The following is a 21,217-nucleotide window of genomic DNA, read 5'->3' on the forward strand; positions in this document are numbered from 1 at the left end:
ATAATCTTTAATTAATAGTTAACCAGAAATTAATTAGAATTAATTTTCGGGTTAAAAGTATTAATTATAAAGTGCAGGGACTAGTTTGCAATTATTAGATAGTTGAGTGGAAGGCTCCAGAACCTCCTTGGAAGGAGGTGGACGAAATCTATAGGGGAAACCCTAAGGATTTCATTCAAGGGGTTTTAGATAAGGCCATTGGGTTTGCTTAGGCCCTAAGCAAAGGAGCATTAGGGTTTTCCCTAAACCCTAGATCCCCCAGCTATATAAGGAGCCTCCCAGCTCCTGAAATTGGCCACTCCTTCTTTGAAGAAATGCTAGGGTCGAAATTTCATACCCTACTCTCTCTCTCTCTCTCTATCTCTCTCTCTCTCTCTCTCTCTCTCTCTCTCTCTCTCTCCTTCTAGTTTCCTTCTTGCTAGTTCTTAGGTGTGATTCCATTAGAGGCATTATATTTGTGGTGCTAAGCTTCCAAGAAGATCAAGATCAAGATCAAGAGGATTATCAATTGTTTGCCATAACAATTGAAAGGGATGTAACTCTTAAACCCTAGTTTGTTAATTTCAAAATTAGCCTCTCTCCTCTAGGGTTCTTGTTTGCAATTCAAAGTTATATGTTCAATAGTTAAAACATAGATCCAAAGTAGGTTGCATGTGAACTTAGGAATTGGTTTTCTAGTTTATTTGTTTTACCTAAAACCCATCATATGGTTATGACAAATTCGCATGCATAGGAACACATTCACCATAAAATCTAAGGTGCTGTTTGTTTTTCTGAAGTGAAACTGTCTGAAGTCTGCGAACCACCTCTACAGCCCTCTGCAGCAGAAGAGGTGGAGCAAAGTGCTGCAGACGGTAATGAGAAGCATGTTTGTTTTTTTAACATCTGCAGAGTGCTGCAAATATTAAAAAATTTAAAATAAAGTAATTTAACAAACAGAAGATAGTTTTTAATGCCAAAAATTTAATAATAATAGTCTTAAAACATTGAAATAAAATTCAAACAACCAAATTAGTCTTATAATAGCATTTTTAAATAAAATTCATAGAACCGAACTTTAATAATTTACATTCCATATTTTGCATCAATTGTTCGGCAATTTCATCCCGTAACTGGGTCATATATTCACGGCCCGCTGCAGTACCATGTGTTGGAATCTCATCTTCATCATTATCAACGACTGCATTGTTATTCCAAACCGGGACATTTGGTTCATCATATCGTGCAAAAAACTCATCACGTAGTCCCTCTCTTCTTATAAAATTATGAAGCGCAAAACATGCTAGGGTAATGTTTCGTTGTGTAACCAACGAGAATGGTGCCATCCTCTTCAACAGAGGGAATCGTGCTTTCAAGACACCAAAAGCCCGCTCAATGACATTCCGAAGTTTTGCGTGTGCATGGTTAAATTTTTCTTTATTCATTAATGCATGTCTTCGACGGAAATCTCCAAGCCAATACCTCACATTACGGTACGATGCCATAAAACCTCGAATGTTTACATAGGCGGCATCACAAAGATAATATTTATCTATAAAAAAACAAAAAAAAAGTCATTTATTTTTCAAGCTAAGATAAAACTATTTAAATAACCATAAATTTACCTGGTGGTGGAAGCGGGAATGGTGCATGTGGATTTGCTAATGCTTCTGATAAAATTCTAGAATCGTGTGCTATCCCTTCCCAACCGGCCACAACAAACATAAACATCATGTTGAAGTCACATATTGCCAATACGTTTTGGTAACAATCGCCTTTTCCTCTACTTCTATATAAATCCCGTTTTTTTGCAAGGACAACAGCATGTATCAAAGTGCCATCAAGTGCACCAACTGCTCCCTTGAATACCCGTCGTAGCCTCCTATTATGTCCCAGAATGTTTGGATTCAGATTAAAAGAAGTTGGCACTATAATGTCATGTGTGAAAAGCAACATTTTGTCCAACTCTTCATGAAAAAACTTATGAATAGTTCGTTTTGAGTGTTAAAATCTCCGCTTGATAATCACATAATGTTGGTTATGACCGATCATCATCAAAAACGTAGTCATCTTCTCCTCAACCGACACATGTTTGCTATCCTTTAACACGTAGTTTACTCTAAAATGAGCACATAGCCAAACAAATGATTCACGGGACATGCGTAGCACTTCAAGACATTGTAGAGGATTACGGTGAAGTAACTCTAACGTAAATTCATTTCCCGTCATTTCCAAATTGTTGTCCCGCACTCGTTTGACACCCCTCTTCCAAAAGTAGCGGACGTTCAAGTACATAAGAATTATGAGTAGTATCTTTTTGTCGTGATCCGTTACAAACCTATTAATCAAGAAAACATAACATAACATAAGATAAAAAGATAACATAAATCTCAAGTACAAAAAAACATAAAATAAATTTCATGTGCCAAAAAATATAATATAAATCTCAAGTACCAAAAAAACATAACATAAATTTAAAGTACCAAATAACATAACATAAATCTCAAGTACCAAATAACATAACACCCAAGTAGCAAATACTAAAAATAACATTCAAGTAGCAAATAACCAAAAAACATAACCATATAGTTCCAAAACATGCAATTAAAACCTAAACAACTCAAACATATAAAGTTAATGAACAATCTTTCCATCCTTTAAAACTCCCAAACTTGTAGTTGTCATCTCGATCCATCCTCTTAATATTCGTGGATCATTAGGCAAATTTACCTACATCTCTCTCATATTCATGGTCCCTCCAAAAATGTGATACGCATCAAATCGTAGAGGGTCTATTGGGTCTAACTCGAGCAACTCAAGCTTCTCTAAACATTAGGTAATTGTTGGCCCTTGAGTCAAATGGCGTAGAGCTTTTTGCATCTCCAGTGCTAAATCATCAGCAGTAATAGAAGCTTTAGGTGAGGCAGAAGAAGGTGGATCAGGTGAGGCACTAGGAGATCGAGGTCTAGGAGTTAAGGGTTTAGCCCTTTTGTTGGGGTTACCAGAAGGTGAAGCAGCAGAAGGTGAATCAGCAGAAGGTGAAGCAGTAGAAGGTGGAGGCTGAGTAAAATGCTCACTAGTATGATTGGAAAAGAAATCATCCTCATCTATGTTAATGGAAGGGGCGTCCATAAGATGTAGTGGTGCGACATGGAAAGAAGATGATCCATGTCCCAATGGTCTTTGGGATGTGACATAACTGAGATTACCAGATGCACTGTTTCCATCAAAGAGTTATACACAAAGCTCTAGAAACAATAATGGGACGGTTTTAAAAGAAGCGGCTTTCGGATGTCCCTAAACGCAATCAATGTAACAAAAGTAATATAAGAATAAATGGCAACTATATAAATAAAATACATATAAATATGTGTGTGTGTATATATATACCTTTTTAAAGTCCTCCCACTCCTCATTTGTTAAGTTAAAAGTATTTGTTTATGGATTGTAAAGGTTTCCAGTTTTGTTTTTTTAAGTATAACCATCCTGTGTATTTCGCTTTAAGGTTATCATAGGCGTTTCTTAATTGTCGTTGATTCAAATCCACGCCATACTTTTCCTTAATGGTTGTTCCTAACTTGTGTCATGATTGTTTGTACAAACTCAAACCCTTTCTACCCACGGTTTGCACTTCTTCAATACAAGTTTGCAATAAGCATTTTGTTTGCTCATTGGTCCATGTATGTTTATCTCCCATTGCTAATAACAAAAAAATATAGAATACATACTTTAGCTACAAATATTAATCATATTTCAACATAATCAACAAATAAGTTTAGCATATTCAACAACAATACATCATGAATGAACAAAAAAGACCATATAACCAAAGATTATACAACACAATCAACAAATAAGTTTAACATTTTAAGCACAAACTTGCATGTAAACATAAACTTGATCTCCATTCAAGAAATACAAGTGATAACAATTCAATAATTAAGTTTTAAAAAACCATTTCAGCAAAGAGGTGGACCAATTCAACAAAGATTTATGATTTCAGCATGTAAACTTGCATATAAGTTTAAGATTTCAGCATAAATCAACATTCAACATTCAACAAATATAAATTTCAGCAGAAAATCTGTTTAAAGAACAATAATATCATAAATTTTATAGTCAACAAAGATTTTAACAAAGGTTGTAACATCTCAGCAACAAAATCCTAACTCAAATCAAAAAATTGGTACTCAAATTCATACAATTGGTACTCAAATGCATAAGAAATCATAAAATTGATACTCAAATTCATACAATAGGTACTCAAATGCATAAGAAATCAGGAAAAAAAAACTTACCTGTTCTTGAAACCGAGGGCAGCAAGAAATTAGAAGTTTGGTACTCGAGTTCATACAATTGGTACTCAAATGCATAAGAAATCATAAAATTGATTCTCAAATTCATACAATCGTTACTCAACTCAATAAGAAATCAGAAAAAAAAAGTTACCTGTTGTATGAAGCAGCGGCGACCGGCGATGGCAGCAGCAAGCAGCAGCGGCGAACGGCGTTTGGGGGTTAACGGCGACCGGAGATGGGGTGGCAACAGAGGCTGGAGTTGGACCACCTCTAGATCGCACGTTGGGAAGGATGCCGAGAAGAAGAAGGAGAACGAACGAGCAGCGGCGTTTTTTTGTTTACGGCATAGGGTGTTTTTTAGATAGGTTAGAAGTGGTTAGAAGAGTTAAGTCCACTGCTGTGTGGGGAAGAGGACGGGAAGAGGTTTTTGAGCCCGAAGTCTGTAGAAAAACAAACTGCTGCGAACCTAAAAGTGTTGCGCATGTGCTGCGCCACGCAGCACTAAGAGTTTAGAAGAGTTTTTTTTTTAAAAAAAACAAACACAACCTAAGTGTCATAAGGTTTCTCTACGATTCATGAAAATGATGGTGAGGAAACTCTTTCACTAAATAGATTTTAAGTAGATAGCAATTGTAATATTTTCATTCTCAAATTAATTAGTGGAGCGCATGTGGTTAACCGACACTCTAAAATGGACTTGTGAAAATGGCAAAAGGTCTAAACATTATGATTACGACACCCCTCTTCATAAACGTTTAGACACACATGTGAGCTATCTAAGGAAAGATGTATGTTTTTGATAAAGTCTTATCAAAGCATCTCGTATCAGAAAACTTTTTCTGAACTTTGGTAAGAAAGTTAATAAAGTATTGATTTCTAGAAGTCCAGCTGATTTCTGGGTACATGTCAAAGCGAGTGGGAGCATAAAGTGTTATGCTAGTTAAATTATAATTATCATGTAAGTGGGAGCATGATTATTATGTTACGTGTTGCAATTTAGCAATGTTAATTATAGAAAACAAAAGTTTCAATTAAGTGGGAGCTTTGAAAAGTTGTTTTTCTATAATTAAGTGAGAGGATTTTATACTTCATTCCAAATCTACAAGCTTAGATTGAGATTTTAATCAACTTTAGTCAAAGATATATATGAATGTTATGTTGGAAAGGTTCAACATAAGTAAATTCTATATATTTTGCGTTCTCAAAATTCGATTATGATTACGGCATCCCTCTTCATAGTTTGAATTGTGAGAACATGGCAAATAAAAATATTTTAGCAAAAGACTGGTCAAGTACCACGTCTTTATATGAGACATCATGAATCGTGTCCCATATGCTTTGGCTATAGTATCGATTACATGTGCTATAATATTCATCCATTCTAAATTTTCCAAATGCCTAGGGCATTAAGAGGGAAAAAGGAATAGAACTGGATATGACTAAAATGATTAAGCAATTGTTGAGGACAATTTGAGGTTTACCAAAGATTGGTTGGTCATGGACAATTGGAAGTATAGTGTAAACTTTGGAAAGGACCATATTGACATATTCTAAAAAGAGGCAACTCTTGTTTAGAAGTGATAGTCAAAATGGTAATATGGAATTGTTTCCGTAGGTGGAAGTTATTCTCTGAATCTATGTAAGATTAAAAAAAAACGTAATATAAAGAAGGATGTTCAAAGGAATGTACTTTGAATATGAGACTTTGTTTCCATGGAATTGATCTCCATTGGAATACTTTGTAATGTCTGTTCCCAAGTCTTTGTGACTTTTGTGCATAGTCATTACAAGAGAATTATTGCATATAAGTTTAGAATCTAACAGATTATAGTAAATGGAAAAAGTTTGGTATTCTTACATTTACAAAAGGGATTGGGATTGTGAAATGAGCATCATTGGAGTCGTGTTCAATTGATCTATTTCACAAAAGAAATGACCATAGGTAAACATAGCGTGCATGCTTGGAGCATGGAATGACTATTGTTTTAATTCAAGTATTAAGTTGATATTTCGAAGCATTACATGAATAATGAGTAATAAATATGGTGCTTATATAAAAAGTGTTTTTTATTTACTCTCAAAGTGTTGGGGCCATATAGGATTAGTATTATTCTTGTGTTTCACTTTGCATGTTTTGACTTCCCGAATAACTAGGTTATTCAAACCATCCACAGTCAATCATACTTTGGAAGTAGGTATTGAGGAAAGACTATCATGATTGGGTCTGTAGTTTGTCTAGGTGGCTAGACTTACCTGCAGTGTTCATGAGTGCTCCTGGAATAAGATTCGAGTATTGGATTAAACCCACGCTCATTTGAATCACTTCATGGATTTTATCACGAGTGAATCATGATACGATAATATCTTATATTCTTCACACCTAGAGATATGAGTTGTTGACTATGAGTCGGTAATACATTGATTATACGAAAACGCATCAATAACTTGATGTTATAAAACGTGCCTTTGTTTATGATTCAACAACTAGTTAGTACAAGCATATGAGTCAATGTTTATCCATTCCTTTTACCTCATAAGGATAAAAGCGATATCTGTGGGCCCCTCGATGATTTAGTGATGACACCCCTAAGTGCTTGACCAAGCCTGGACTGATTTGGTTTGTTCAAGTAGTCAGTTATCATAAATCAGAAATCGGGAAACAACAAATGGACAGAGAGAATTATTATAATCCATGTCTCAGACCATATGATATCTAGAATGGAGGAGAATATGATCCCTTATCTAATGGACGCGTCAATGATTTGTTCAGAGTTCGACAATGACTTTAAGAGCTACGATTGCTAGTCGAGTTATGAAGTTGTACTTCCAATAATAGTTATTAGACTTATCCAAGTGAGAGACTGTTGGATTAGTGTCTAAGTCCATAACTATTATTGGTATGACTTGACCCGACCCGACATGGTCCATTTGGGTTTCACTTCACCGGAACAATTTGTATGGATAGACTTTTAAGAGAAGAGGTTATATATGATATACTAATATCTTATAAGTTATAATATATTAATATGAAATCATATTATTTAATTCGTATTGATCTACAATTAATTTGGAATTAATTTAGTGATCAAAAAGAGACTAATTAAATATGGACTCTTACATATATATGGAATGGGCCAAGGTTTACTTAGGATGGCCTAAGAGTGTATGGAAGTCCATGGAGCTTTTAACCCATGGATCCTATGTGAATGTAAGGTCATGGGTATTAGGGTTTACATGGATGTAACCCTAATCCTCCATAATATATAAAGGGGTCCTTAGCTCACAAAATTGGCACTAGTGTGTGTGAAAATGAAGAGGTGGCCGATTTTAGTGAGCTCCACATTCTCTCAAGCTCTTCCAAGTTGTTGATGGTGATTTGTGATTCCACTTGAGGCTTCCACACTATATGGACTAAGCTCTTAAGGCTAGATACATCAAGACTTCAATCTTCACCATAAGGTCTGTTATCCTAACTAGATTCTTGTGTGGTATATGACAATTGTATGCTAGTTATAGGTTTAATACCTTGGAAACACCATTGCATGTATAATTATTGAAAACATAGATCCATGGTATTTAGGGTTGCATGAGCACCTTAGGAGTGTTAGAATGCTCAAAACCCAACATTGATAACACGAGCCAACTCGTCGATTCCCTTCACTGACTCGTCGAGTTCTACCTTGTACAAAATCGAGACAAATCGACTCAACTCGTCGAGTCCCTTTCTAGACTCGCCGAGTTCCTCAGTCTGTTAGGGCCATCTTAATGGATTAAGCCCCAACTCTTCAGATCTAAGCCTCCTACTTCTCATACACCTTGAACATGTCCTTTTAAGGGTAAAGTTTCCAACTTTACCCATTAATACCTTTCCTTAATGGGTTTTGCTCAAACCCTAACTCCTTAGGACCTAGATCTTGGTTCACAACCCATCCATACTCCAAACTAAAGCCTACAAACAGAGATCCAGACCTTAAACACTACATGGACATGTAAAGCTCCCACCTTTCACTCCATGCATGCCCTTTTGGTGCTTAAAAGGCAAAAATGAGATCCTATGGCTTGCATGGGGATTCAATGGCCATAAAGCTTGCACCCTTATGCCATAAAAGCCCTCTATCATCCATATATGAAGGTATACTCACGTGGGATGTCCGTATCCCAAAGATCAAGATTCTTGGACCAAAAACCCAGTAAAGTGAAAATAAGGAGATCTAAAGAACTACTAAGAAAGTTAGAGACTTAATTACCAGAAAATGATGACGATGAAAGAAAGTCTCTGGATCTGCTATCTTCTCCTTGAATCCTTTAGCTTCTTCTTCTTCCACAAGCTTCAAAACACACAAAGTTCACTAAAAATGGCTCACAAGCTCACAAATGCATTAGATTTTCTGGAACTAGGGTTTGGGACTTGGAGGCTAGAAATGAGGATAACAGGTGGGGATTAGGATGCTTAAATATGGTGCATAACCCTGAAATTAGGGTTTCATCCTGGCAGCCCTACTCGTTAATTTGGGACTCCCAACTCGTCGAGTAGGTGACTTAAAACCCCACGTCAATTCTGGTTTCTACTCGACGAGTTTGGGGCTACCAACTCGTCGAGTTACTCTACAAAAGTGCATAAATCATAATTAAATGCGTACCAGGAACCAAGCGTTACAATTCTCCCCCACTTGTCTTAGACTTTGTCCTCGAAGTCTGATGCGTCGGGAAACAACTTCGGGTAGTGCTCCCTCATCTCTTCCTCGGACTCCCAAGTCCAGTCTAAACCCTTGCGGTGCTGCCACTGCACCATTACCAACTCCACCCTTTTGTTCCTCAGCTCCTTATTCTTCTTGTCGAGAATAGGCACTGGTCTCTCGATGTAATTCAGGCTGTCATCAACCTGAATATCCTCTAGAGGCACAACCGCTAAGTCATCCACTAATCACTTCTGCAGCTGAGAAACATGGAAAGTTTTGTGGATCTGGTTGAGCTCTGCCGGAAGATCCAAACGGTAAGCAACTCGGCCTACCCGAGCCAAAAACATGAACAGACCGATGTATCTAGGGCCCAGTTTTCCCCGCTTCCTGAACTGAATGACACCTTTCCAAGGTGACTCCTTCAGTAGGACCATGTCGACCACCTGTAACTCCAAGTCTGGACGGTGCTTGTCGGCATAGCTTTTCTGCCGACTCTGAGTAGTCTGGAGCCTTCTCCGAACATGTTGGATCCTCTCAATAGTCTTGAGTACTACCTCCGTACTCCCCATGACCCTCTGACCGACCTCTCCCTAACAGATTTAGGCCCTACACTTCCTCTCGTAGAGCATCTCAAAAGGAGGTCGGTCTATGCTAGCGTGTTAACTATTTTTATACAAAATTCCACTAACGGAAGATATGTATCCCAACTGCCACCGAAATCCAAGACGCATGCGCGTAGCATGTCCTCAAGAGTCTATATCGTCCTCTCGCTCTGTCCATCCGTCTGAGGGTGGAAAGCGGTGCTGAAGTGGAGATGAGTAACCATCTCGTCATGAAACTGCTTCCAAAACCTGGAAGTGAAATGGACATCTCAGTATAACACCATTGAAACGGGCACTCAATGACATGCCACCACCTCTCGAACGTAGAACTCGGCTAGCTCCTCATCCGATATACTCTCCTGAATTGGGACAAAATGAGCACTTTTGGTCAACCGATCCATGATGACCTATATCGAATCTACTCCACGTGCGGTTATGGGAAGCTTGGTGATGAAATCCATGGTGATATCCTCTAATTTCCACATGGGAATGTCGAACTGCTGCATCTTGTCGTGGGGTCGTTGGTGCTCGGCCTTTACCTTCCTGCAGGTCAAGCACCGCTCCACATACCATGCTACATCCCGCTTCATGCAGGGCCACCAGTAATCAGGGCGAAGATCCTGGTTCATCTTCGTCGCCTCGGGATGGATAGAGAACCTCAACTTATGGGCCTCATTCATCAGAACCTGTCGTACTCCGCCCCAGTACGAAACCCAGACCCTCCCATGCAGAGTTAACAACCCACGACTGTCATAATAAAAGGAGGCCACCTGGCCTATGATCCGCTCGCACTTCCGATGCTCCTCGTTCAGGCCCTCGGCCTGTGCTTCCCAGATCTGCTCTAGCAATGGAGTAATCACCGTCATCCTCATACATATGTCTCAAATCAGGGCTACCACTGCCTTGCAGCTCAAGGCGTCGGCCATAATGTTGGCCTTGCCCGGATGGTAAAGGATCTCGTAGTCGTAGTCCTTCACCACATCTAACCACCGACGTTGCCTCATGTTCAGATTCGACTGATCCATGAGGTACCTCAAACTCTTATGGTCCGTGTAAATGGTACAACGAAACCCATAGAGGTAATTCCGCCAAATCTTGAGAGCGAAAACCACAGCCCCCAGCTCTAAATCATGCGTCAAATAGTTAGCCTCGTGAGGCTTCAACTGACTCGAAGCGTAGGCTATGACGTGACCCTACTGCATCAGTACCACACCCATGCCTATAATAAAAGCGTCACAGTAAAACATGAAGTCATCGAATCCCCCCGACAAGTCAAAATCAGTGCCTCGCATAACCACTGTCTGAGAGTCTCAAAGATTGCCTACTGCTCAGGCCCCCAGCGGAATGTCACCGACTTCTTGGTCAGTCGGGTGATAGGAACAACGATCTTGTAGAAATCCTAGATGAATCTCCGGTAATAACACGCCAGACCAAGAAAACTCTGAATCTCAGTTGGAGACCTCGGAACCTCCCACTGCATCACAGCCTCTATCTTGGCCGGATCGACCATAATATCGTTCAAGTTGACAAGGTGACCTAGAAACTGCACCTCATGCAACCAGAAATCACAATTGGAGAACTTTGTGAAAATTCTCTCCCTCCTCAATGTCTCCAGCACCTCCCTCAGGTGGTCCTCATCTTGCTGCTGAGTCTTGGAGTAAACCAAGATGTCAACAATGAATACTATCATAGACCAGTCCAATATCAGTCTGTACACGTGATTTATGAGGTCCATGAACGCTGCTGGAGCATTGGTGAGCCCAAACGGCATCACCATGAACTCATAGTGACCATAGCGAATCCTGGAAGTTTTCTTCTGCACATCCTCGTCTCTGACTCGCATCTACTGATAACCCGATCGTAGATCAATCTTAGAGAATCAAGATGCGCCATGTAGCTGGTCAAACAAATCATCAATCCTCGGGTGAGGATAGGGGTTCTTCACCGTTACCTTATTCAACTCCCGGTAGTCTATGCACATCCGATGTGACCCGTCCTTCTTCTTCACAAGCAGAATCGGTGCTCCACATGGTAAACTACTCGGCCTGATAAATCCCTTGTGTAGCAGCTCTTGTAGTTGCGTAGACAACTCCTGCATCTCGGGAGGAGCCAACTGATTTGGTGCCTCAGCTACCAGAGCCACACCAGGGACTAGGTCAATCCTAAACTCAACCTGCCTCTCCAGAGGTATCCGAGGCAAATCCTTTGGGAACACGTCCGGGTACTCTCGAACGATCGGTAAATCAGCCACTGTCATCTTATCCTTGTCATGGGTATCCATAACATATGCGACATAACTTTCACAACCTTGCTGAAGGTAGTGCCTCGCCCTCACTATCAAACACAAAGTCGATCCATACTGCGGCCTCTCGCCATGAATCACTAACCATCCCCCACCAGGAGTCCGAACTCTCACTAGTTGCTACTCTCAGTCGATCACTGCCCCATTAGGGCTCAACCAATCCATATCTACTATAACCTTATTCCCTCACAGGGGAAGGGGGTACGAATCCATGGAAAATTGCTCTTCAAAAAACTGTAGTGTACATCCCCGATGCACCCTCGCAACCCGAACGATCCTATCATCCGCTATCTCTACATCCAATGTACAGTCTAGCTCTCCTGGAGCTCCAACAAATCGCCTGCTATGTGCAAGAGACACAAAAGATCAGGTAGCCTCCGAATCGAACAATATCAGAGCTGATATACTGTTCATTAAGAAAGATCCTATAACAAAACAAGTAACATAAGCCGATAATCAATACAAATAAAGAGATAAGGAGAGAATACACACACGTCACAACATTGGGAGCTGCACGTGCCTCATCTGCAGTAAGTTAAAAAGCCCTGCTCCTCGCCGTAGGCGCCTCAATCTGGCCATGTCAGCCATCTGTAATCCTCAACGTTGCAGGAGCGGGCGCCGCCACCAGTCCTTTCGCTGCTAAACCCACACACTGGGCCCTTTTGTGGCCCCTCTTATTGCACTGAAAGCAAATCAGATCTAAAACTATTGTGGTGGTGGTGGTCGCAGTACAATCCCTGCTCATATGACCAATTCGGCCGCACTTGAAGCAGCCCGAACTCCCCGCCCTGCACGGCCCCTCGTCTATCTTGTCGCACTTTCCACACCTGCTGTGGCCCTGCTGGATCCTCGATTGATGATCTAATACCTTGGGATTCTTGCCTGAACTACCTGTCTGAACCCCATCTGGTTTCCTCTTCCTCTCCATCTCCAAATCCATCTCCCTATCCCAAGCCCTAGCAGTCATATCCCCCAACATCTTGCAACTGGATCAACTCACAAACTGGCAGATATCACTCCGCGACATCTCATGATATCAGGCCTTTTTCTTCTCCTCGTCTGCCACGTACTATATAACGAGAAGGGCCCTCTCCCTGAACATAGCGGTTATCTCGGCCACCGTCTCCGTAGTCTGCTGGAGGTCGTGGAACTCCCTCGCCAGTTGTTGCACCTCAATCACAGGAGAAAACTCGACACTGAACCTGACCGAGAAATCACTCCAAGTCATCGCATCAATAGCGGAATCATCACCAATAGCTCTCCCAACCTCCTCCCACCAATCTCGTGTCGTGTCCTTCAGGGGGCAGGAAGCAAGTCGGACCTTGTCCCCCTCAAGACATCTGCTGGTGCAAAAGGCGTTGGCGACATCTGTCAACCATCTGTCGCTAGCAATGGGGTCTTAAGCCCCATGATAGTCGGGAGCCACACAGGCTCTAAACTCCCTGAATCTCAAAGTGCGCGGTCCCATCATGGCCGCCACCTCAGTGCGGAATGCACTCAGCCTCTCATCCAAAAGCTTCGAGATAACCTCCTTGATCATACAGACGACGGATGTCTGCGGCGTTACCCTGTGTAGTAGCGTTGACCTCACGGATTATGGCCGCTTGCATGTCTGACTGGTAGTTCTGGGTGGCTATAGTGCCCACAAGGACGGGAAGCGCTTGATCGGCTTAGCCTCCTCCACTGATATTGTAAAAATCCCGGCACATGCCGAAGGGAGGGTGTACACCTAGTTGACGGCTCCAATGGTAGAGGTGGCTTCCCCAAATGGGAATGAGACCTGGGTAATATGCTATAACTGCAGGAGGACGAGGAATAGGAGGGTTGATTACTTCCAGCTCGGAGTCTGTTCCATCAGTAGCTTCTTCTTCCTCCTCGACCTCCTCGTCGACTTCGAACTCCTCTCCAACTTCCTCTTCGACTTCGAATTCTTCTTCGACTTCCTCTTCGATTTCCTCCAGGTCTTCATCCGAATCTTCTTCTATCCATCCGCTGTTACCTTGGTTTGGGTAGTAGGGATCTCCTGGTATATGGAATCCGGTCATTTGTCTGTACTAGGATAGAGGTATGAGAATTTTATAAGAAAAGAAATTTCTATTTAACGACATCCTTAGTTTAACTATATCTTAATGTGTGCAGGTTTTTCATTGTCCTATTATCCTATAACAATACTCATATAGTATTTCAAATTTGCGAGTCTAAAAATTTTATTTTGTAAGTTTTTGACTTGTTGTCCACTACGAGCATTCCTCGACGTACGTTGGTCAAATCCAGGATAAATATAGTTGATCAGGCTATATTTATTCTCGATTTGATTACATACTTCGAGGCCCAATCGTAGTGTCGCAACTTGCCTTAATACTTTTTAGAAAACATTGTTATGATACGAGACCGATGCATGCGAGTAAAAATGTATATATTTTTTTAAAAGAATATATTTTGTTTATGAAAACGTTTTGTCAGAGGGTTTTTGGTCCCCTTTGCATTTATAGTTTGTATATCTTATGTGGTTCGATATACTTAGTTCACTATAAACAATGCTCTGATACCAATCTGTCACACCCCCAAACCAGAATGGCGGAAACATTCGGAGGTGGATGACTTCACGTAATACCATAACAATTGGATATTGTAAAGAAAGTAATACAACCATCATATATATAAAAAAAACGTACATTGTTGTGTTATACATGTTTCCAAAAGAATATTACAATATGATGATTTAAAATGTTTGATAATAAACGCATTTAGCGTTCCTTCTTCAAAAGCTGGTAGTTACATGTATTACTGATTCCCTGAGAAATACAAGTGGTTTCGAAAAAGTGTCAAAAATATCCCAAAAATATATGGTCCAAAAATTTCATTTTAAACCATAGTAAGAACCATGAGTATCGTTCATCGTATAAAAGTCTTAAATCGTGTAACTCAAAAATATCATAACATTTGTCAATATATCAAAATCATATGTCAAAACATCAGACTGAATCCTCCTAGGCTAAAAGCTATGGTGTGTGCAATGCATTAATCCCAAGCTCTTCCCCTTACTAGCGGAAGTACCTGAAACCATAACTGAAAACTATAAGCACTAAGATTAGTGGGTCTCCCCAAACTACCACGTACCATACACATAATCACATAATCACATATAACATACATTGGGCCCCGCCCTCTTACATCGTGCCCTACCCGACATCGTCCTTGTCCGGCATTGGGCCCCGCCCGACATCGAGCAAAACTCGGCATAAAAATTAGCATATATACTAATACACATAACATGAGCATAACCCCCTAATCATAGTCATATAAACATTCCTCGGGCCCCGTCCGAGATTGGATCGAAATCCGGAAGCGTACAATCATTCCCCGGGATTCGTCTCGCCATCGGACCGTAGTCCGGAAACATATAAACACAAACACATGCAAGAATCACAAAGACATCAAGCATACTAACATTCTTCGGGTACCGCCCTGGCAACGGATCGAAATCCAGAAAAATATATAAACCTACATCGGGTCCCGCCCGACATCGGACCTTAATCCGGAACATACTAACATACATAAACGGGCCGAACTTGCTGCCTTCGACGCGTTCCTACTGGCGGAAAACGCACCTCAAATGTCGGGTGAAGTAGTTGAACGTCTCTGCACTCGCAACCAACTCTACTCACGCCCTTTACAAAACAACCCCTTAGGTACCATTACTTACTTGAAGACCCTTTCACGGGTCAAGCTTGGTCAAAGTTAATGTCCATGTCAAGTCAACGCTTAGTCAAAGTCAAAGTCCATAATCCGAGTTGACTTAACTCGTCGAGTCACCCCCTAACTCGCCAAGTTTCCTTGCTACACATAGTCGTGATAACACGAGCCAACTCGTCGAGTCCCTTCACTGACTTGTCGAGTTCTACCTTATACAGAATCGAGACAAATCGACTCAACTCGTCGAGTCCCTACTCTTTAGATCTAAGCTTCCTACTTCTCATACACCTTGAACATGTCCTTTTAAGGGTAAAGTTTCCAACTTTACCCATTAATACCTTTCCTTAATGGGTTTAGCTCAAACCCTAACTCCTTAGGACCTAGATCTTGGTCCACTACCCATCCATACTCCAAACTAAAGCCTACAAACAGAGATCCGGACCCTAAACACTACATGGAAACATAAAGCTTCCACCTTTCACTCCATGCATGCCCTTTTGGAGCTTAAAAGGCCAAAATGACATCCTATGGCTTGCATGGGGCTTCAATGGCGATAAAGTTTGCACCTTTATTGTCACACCCCAAAACCAAGAACGGCGGAAACGTTCTGGGGTGGAGGACGTCATGTAAAGTATCATAACACAGTATAACAGTAAATAAACAAACAACATCATCCATTGCATTAAATATATAATTTTAATACAAGTGTTCTGAACTGTTATAGACACCAAAAAGTAAATCAAAATAATAAGATGAGTCTTGGATGCGCTCCATCTTCTCAAAAGCTGGCCTCAGTACCTGTCTACTGACGACCTGAGAATACAAGTTATTTTGAAAAAGTTTATCAGCATTAAGCTGGTGAGTTCATAAGTAATTTAGTGTCGGTGTTTGTATCAAAACGTTTGAACGTGGTTTTAAACATGAGTTTGTAAACGTTGGTGATAAAAGTATGTGAATGTTTGTAAGTGTTTGTAACAGTTTGAATCTTTCAGAAAAACCTATATTTTCTATTTAAAAGTATCCTTGTACCAAGGCGTAACTGTTTTGTATGTTCGTTTATCGTAAAAGTGTGTAATTTTCCCAAGTGTAACTATCATTAACAAAATATAGTTTGTACATTAATGTTTAAGTGAAATGATCACTAAATGTATATAAAGGGTAAATTATTGTAGTACTGTAGTGTTGTATTATAGGAGCTACTGTTGTACTAACTACCTTAAACCGGATTTATATTAAGGTATCATGTGATTAGTTGTACCATATTGTCACACCCCAAAACCAGAATGGCGGAAACATTTGCGGGTGGATGACTTCACGTAGTACCATAACAATTAGATATTGTAAAGAAAGTAATACAACCATCATATATATATATATATATATATATATATATATATATATATATATATATATATATATATAATAAAAACGTACATTGTTGCATTATACATGTTTCCAAAAGAATATTACAATATGATGATTTAAAATGTTTGATAATAAACGCATTTAGTGTTCCTTCTTCAAAAGCTGGTAGTTACCTGTATTACTGATTCCCTGAGAAATACAAGTGGTTTCGAAAAAGTGTCAACAATATAGTTGGTGAGTTCATAAATGTTTTGTACTGAAAAAGTATGTCTTTTTGGAAGAAAATTGATGAACGTGGCTTTCAGAAAATCCAATATTTTCCACATATAGTTTGAAAAGTTCCCAAGGTTGGAGGGCATTAGTATCTTTCGTATTTAAATGATAAAGATAAGTTTTGTACTCAAAATAATGTAAATACTGAATGCATGTATGAATCTTGTAAATCAAGCTTATTTTTATACTTTCGTGTGAGTCTTATAACCATACTATTGACACAGACTGCCTGTAACAACATTCTTCAGGTGTTGTAGTGTTATGACATTTGTCACCCCAGACCTTCCGGTCTAACTGTAGCTAACAGTTTAGGTGTGGGGTTGTCAATCCCATATAGATCTATACACAAGTATCACGCTCTCCCTCCAAGAGATTATGGCTTATAATATAGGACTTGAAATGCATACATAAAAGTACGTTGAAGTTTGAATATCTCACATCACTTAGTATAAATAGATTTACGATAAGAAAGTATTTATTTCACTTTAGAAGAAAGTATTTCGTTTTTCAAGATGTATACGTAAGAATGTATGAATAAATCGCAAACTATACCCATTATAGTTTTTCAGAAAGTATGCTCCATTTGGTGAAAATAACTTGGTGATATACTAAACTTTATACGTAAAGTAAGATGTCGGTATCGAATAATAATAAGATTGATGTTGCATTTATATAAAACGATACGTTTTCTTGTATTGTGATCGTATTCCCCCCAACCCCCCCCCCCTCTAAAACATGAAAAGACTTGAAAAGTAGGGGTATGAACTCACTTGTTTGGTTTGAAGAGAGCGAGACTAGAGTCGGGCAGAACTTCAACTGCGGAAAGCTGCGTCTTCGAGCTTTGCGGGGATCTCGGTAACGTAGAACCTTCGTCGGGGGCTCGAGTGTGGAACCGAGGGTGTCGGGATGGTCTCTGGCACGTAAGAGTGTGTGAGGGTGAGTGAAACTTTGAGTGAGGTGTGCTAAAATCCAGAGCTTATGCCTTCTATTTATAGGGCTGAAAATGTGAGTTCGTTGGGCGTACCACCGGAGTACGTTGGGCGTATGCGTTACGCTGGGCGTAACTTTGCGTCATGTGTTACGACTTGGGTCTAGCTAGGCGTAGAGCTTGCAGCCGATGGGACTCGACCCTGCACCTGAGTACGTTGGGCGTAATTCTGGCTTCTGTCTTCTAAATTCCGTAACTTTCGCGTACGGGCTCCGTTTTTTGTGTTCTTTATATCCACGCGTAGGTGAGATTATGCTCTATAACTTTCATTTAGACTCCGCCGGCTAGTTTTGAATTTATTTTTAATGCTATGTTTTTAATAGGCCGGGACTGCTAAAGTCCGTTAAAAATTCATAACTTCTTTATCCGACGTCTGTTTTCATTTGTCTTTTTATCATCTTACTCCTATTGTGGAGACCTTCTACTCTCATTTAGGTTGCGCTAGCTAAATATCGATTGATCTTCAATTCGAGTTTTTAGCTCTCTACTACTGTTACGAAACTTAGAAAATCTGTAACTTCTTCATACGAGGTCCAATTTGGGCGATCTTTTTATGTACGTTTACAGTTTAACGAACTCTACAACTTTTGTTTAGATACTTAAGGCTAAAATACATTTTATTGGAATTTCACTTTTTACGTTAAATAGTGTTTTACCAGGTGTGTCGTAAATATTTGAGTGGTTATAGTTTCTTCAATATAACCCGGTTTCGAATGTTCTTTATGTTTTTGGAAACCTTGGCACGATATCTAACATTTGATGCATTCCAAGTTAGATATTTTGAACACTTTATCTTTAAGGTTAATTTCGTTGATTCCAAATAGTTTTCGTTGTATTTGACTTTTGAGTGTTACATTGCTTTTGGAAAAATATAGGGTTGTCACACATACTATCGACTAGGTAACATCGAAAAATGTAGGTCGTAATAAGATATGACGTTTAGCACCCACAGACCTACAGGTCCGGCTGTAGCTAGCAACAAGGTGTAGGATAGTCAGTCTAGTATAGATCTATATGCAAACTCACACTCTCCCTCCAAGAGACTCTGGCTACAACTCGGGCCATGACATTTAAGGCATGCTCCGATACCGTGGATCACAATTTTATCAACATATTTATGTATATGTAATGTATTGTTACTTGTTCTAGTATCGTTGTGTATGTTCTCTCTCTAGTATAGTTGTATATGTTCTTCCTCTAGTATAGTTGTATATGTTCTTCTTCTAGTATAGTTGTATATGTTCTTCCTCTAGTATAGTTGTATATGTTCTTCTCCTAGTAATGTAATGTATATGTTCTCATAGTAGTGTAATGTATATGTTCTCATACTAATAAGTATCGACTCATGAATGAACTGACTCATTGATCTAGCAATAGTATAAGCATGATCCTATGCTACCCCGATGGTAACTTACTAATGATGTAACTAGTACGCATGAATATGGAAGCACTTTTATGTCTATATATGTATACATGATATATAATGAATATTGAAACGACTTTCGGACGGCTACCCGATATCCCACCAGACCACATCTCAAGCGCGAAAAGGAAATAGGGCGGATGGCCTTCCTAAGCCTTTTAAACATTGCTTATATAACTATACACATACAGGCATGTAATTTATAATAAGTGTAACAAAGTTTAAGTAAAAGTATTTGATAAGTAAAAGAGTTTGTAAAGCAGTTTGAAGTAGAGCAGTTTGATAAACAGTTTAAACAGTAAGAAAATCATTGGTTTTATAGTTATTAATCACATGTGATTGATCTAATAACTATAAGTATTCAACTTGTATTCCCCCCCCCCCCCCATTAAAGCATTTAAAACATTTAAAAGTATTTCAAAGGTTGGTTAAGGGGTATGAACTCACTTGTAGTCAGTGGATTTGATTGAAGTGTCGGATACGGTGTTAGGTGGTAAATTGAGACTTGTACACACGCACAAGCCTAGTTATCATATAATTAACATATATATAACTAATTAGCCAATTTATAATTAAGAAGTTAAGTTGGGACACTCTAGAACATGAAAACACTTTGTATAAGTGTTATAAGTCTTAAGGGTTGCATCTAGGTTGTTGTGGGACAAGGCTAATGGGTTTAGGGTTCCAAAGGACCCTATACATGAGTTTACTCTTCAATAAACCCCACACAAGGAGTTTACGGTCATAAACCATTGAGTTTACGGCCGTAAGCTCCTAATCTTAATGACATTTTGTGTTTTGAAATGTTACATGATCCCTAGAAGCAATTCTACTTGGTGGTTTAATCCTTGGAAGAGTTTAGGGCATTAAGACACTCCTTTTAGGAGTTTACGGCCCCAAGGCCATTTCCTTTTGAGTTTACTGCCGTAAACTCATATGGAAAGGGGTATTTTTATGTTTTCAAGTCCCATGCTCATCTAGGATAGGTTCTAGACAATTATCTAAGGCTGATGAAGGCCTTAGGCATACTTCAGTACCCTTCTTTGATGTTCACGGCCCAAGAACCATAACCATTAGAGATTAGGGCTGTAATATCTCTTTGGGAGGGGTTTTTGATGATTTAAAGTCCCTAAATCAACTAGGAGTAAATCAAGGCTATTGTCCAAGGCTTTAGGAGTGATTAAGGCACTCTTTGGCCTTTGAGTTTGGTGTTCACGGTCCAAGAACTTCTTGGGCCATGAACACCTAAATCTTGGTGTTAATGGATGATTTCTAGTCTTAAATACACCTAAATACAAGTCTAAGGCCATTACTTAATAAGGGGAAGGGACTAGGCATCATTTAAGCGTTATATAAGAGTTTACTCCCCAAGTGTTCTTGGGCGGTAAACTCTCGAATCTTGATGTTTTGCTATGAAATCTATGTTATTAAGCACATTATAAGCCATATAATACAACTAGAGAGAGGTACTCACGATTTGGGATGAAAACCCGAAGATCCGTGAGAGAGAAAATGGCTTTTCTCTAGTTGGAAATGTAACTAATCAAATAATTTGGTTAAGAATCATATATATAGTCCTGGGATTTTTGGCAGAAAATATTATTATTCCAGA

The 21,217-nt window shown here is 39.5% G+C and overlaps 1 protein-coding gene across 1 annotated transcript; it reads right to left on the reverse strand.

The window, feature by feature from the left end:
* Positions 1–753: 753 nt before the first annotated feature.
* On the reverse strand, positions 754–1,935 carry LOC111909721 (uncharacterized). The gene is made up of 3 exons (XM_023905503.2): positions 1,605–1,935; positions 1,070–1,531; positions 754–845 (listed from the first exon to the last, which is right to left on the reverse strand). The coding sequence occupies exons 1-3, from the start codon at positions 1,933–1,935 to the stop codon at positions 754–756; spliced, it is 885 nt and encodes a 294-aa protein (XP_023761271.2).
* Between the last annotated feature and the right edge of the window lie 19,282 nt (positions 1,936–21,217).

This window comes from Lactuca sativa, chromosome 5 (assembly GCF_002870075.4).
Source record: "Lactuca sativa cultivar Salinas chromosome 5, Lsat_Salinas_v11, whole genome shotgun sequence".
Classification (NCBI taxonomy): Eukaryota; Viridiplantae; Streptophyta; class Magnoliopsida; order Asterales; family Asteraceae; genus Lactuca; species Lactuca sativa.

What these genes read in the sequence shown, in the direction of transcription:
- LOC111909721 (XM_023905503.2), bottom strand. Translation starts at nt 1,935, where the DNA reads ATGTTGCTTTTCACACATGACATTATAGTGCCAACTTCTTTTAATCTG. An exon ending in ATTCCCGCTTCCACCACCAG is followed by an intron (nt 1,532 to 1,604) that starts GTAAATTTATGG and finishes GTTTTTTTATAG; the next exon opens with ATAAATATTATCTTTGTGAT. An exon ending in ATTGATGCAAAATATGGAAT is followed by an intron (nt 846 to 1,069) that starts GTAAATTATTAA and finishes TACCGTCTGCAG; the next exon opens with CACTTTGCTCCACCTCTTCT.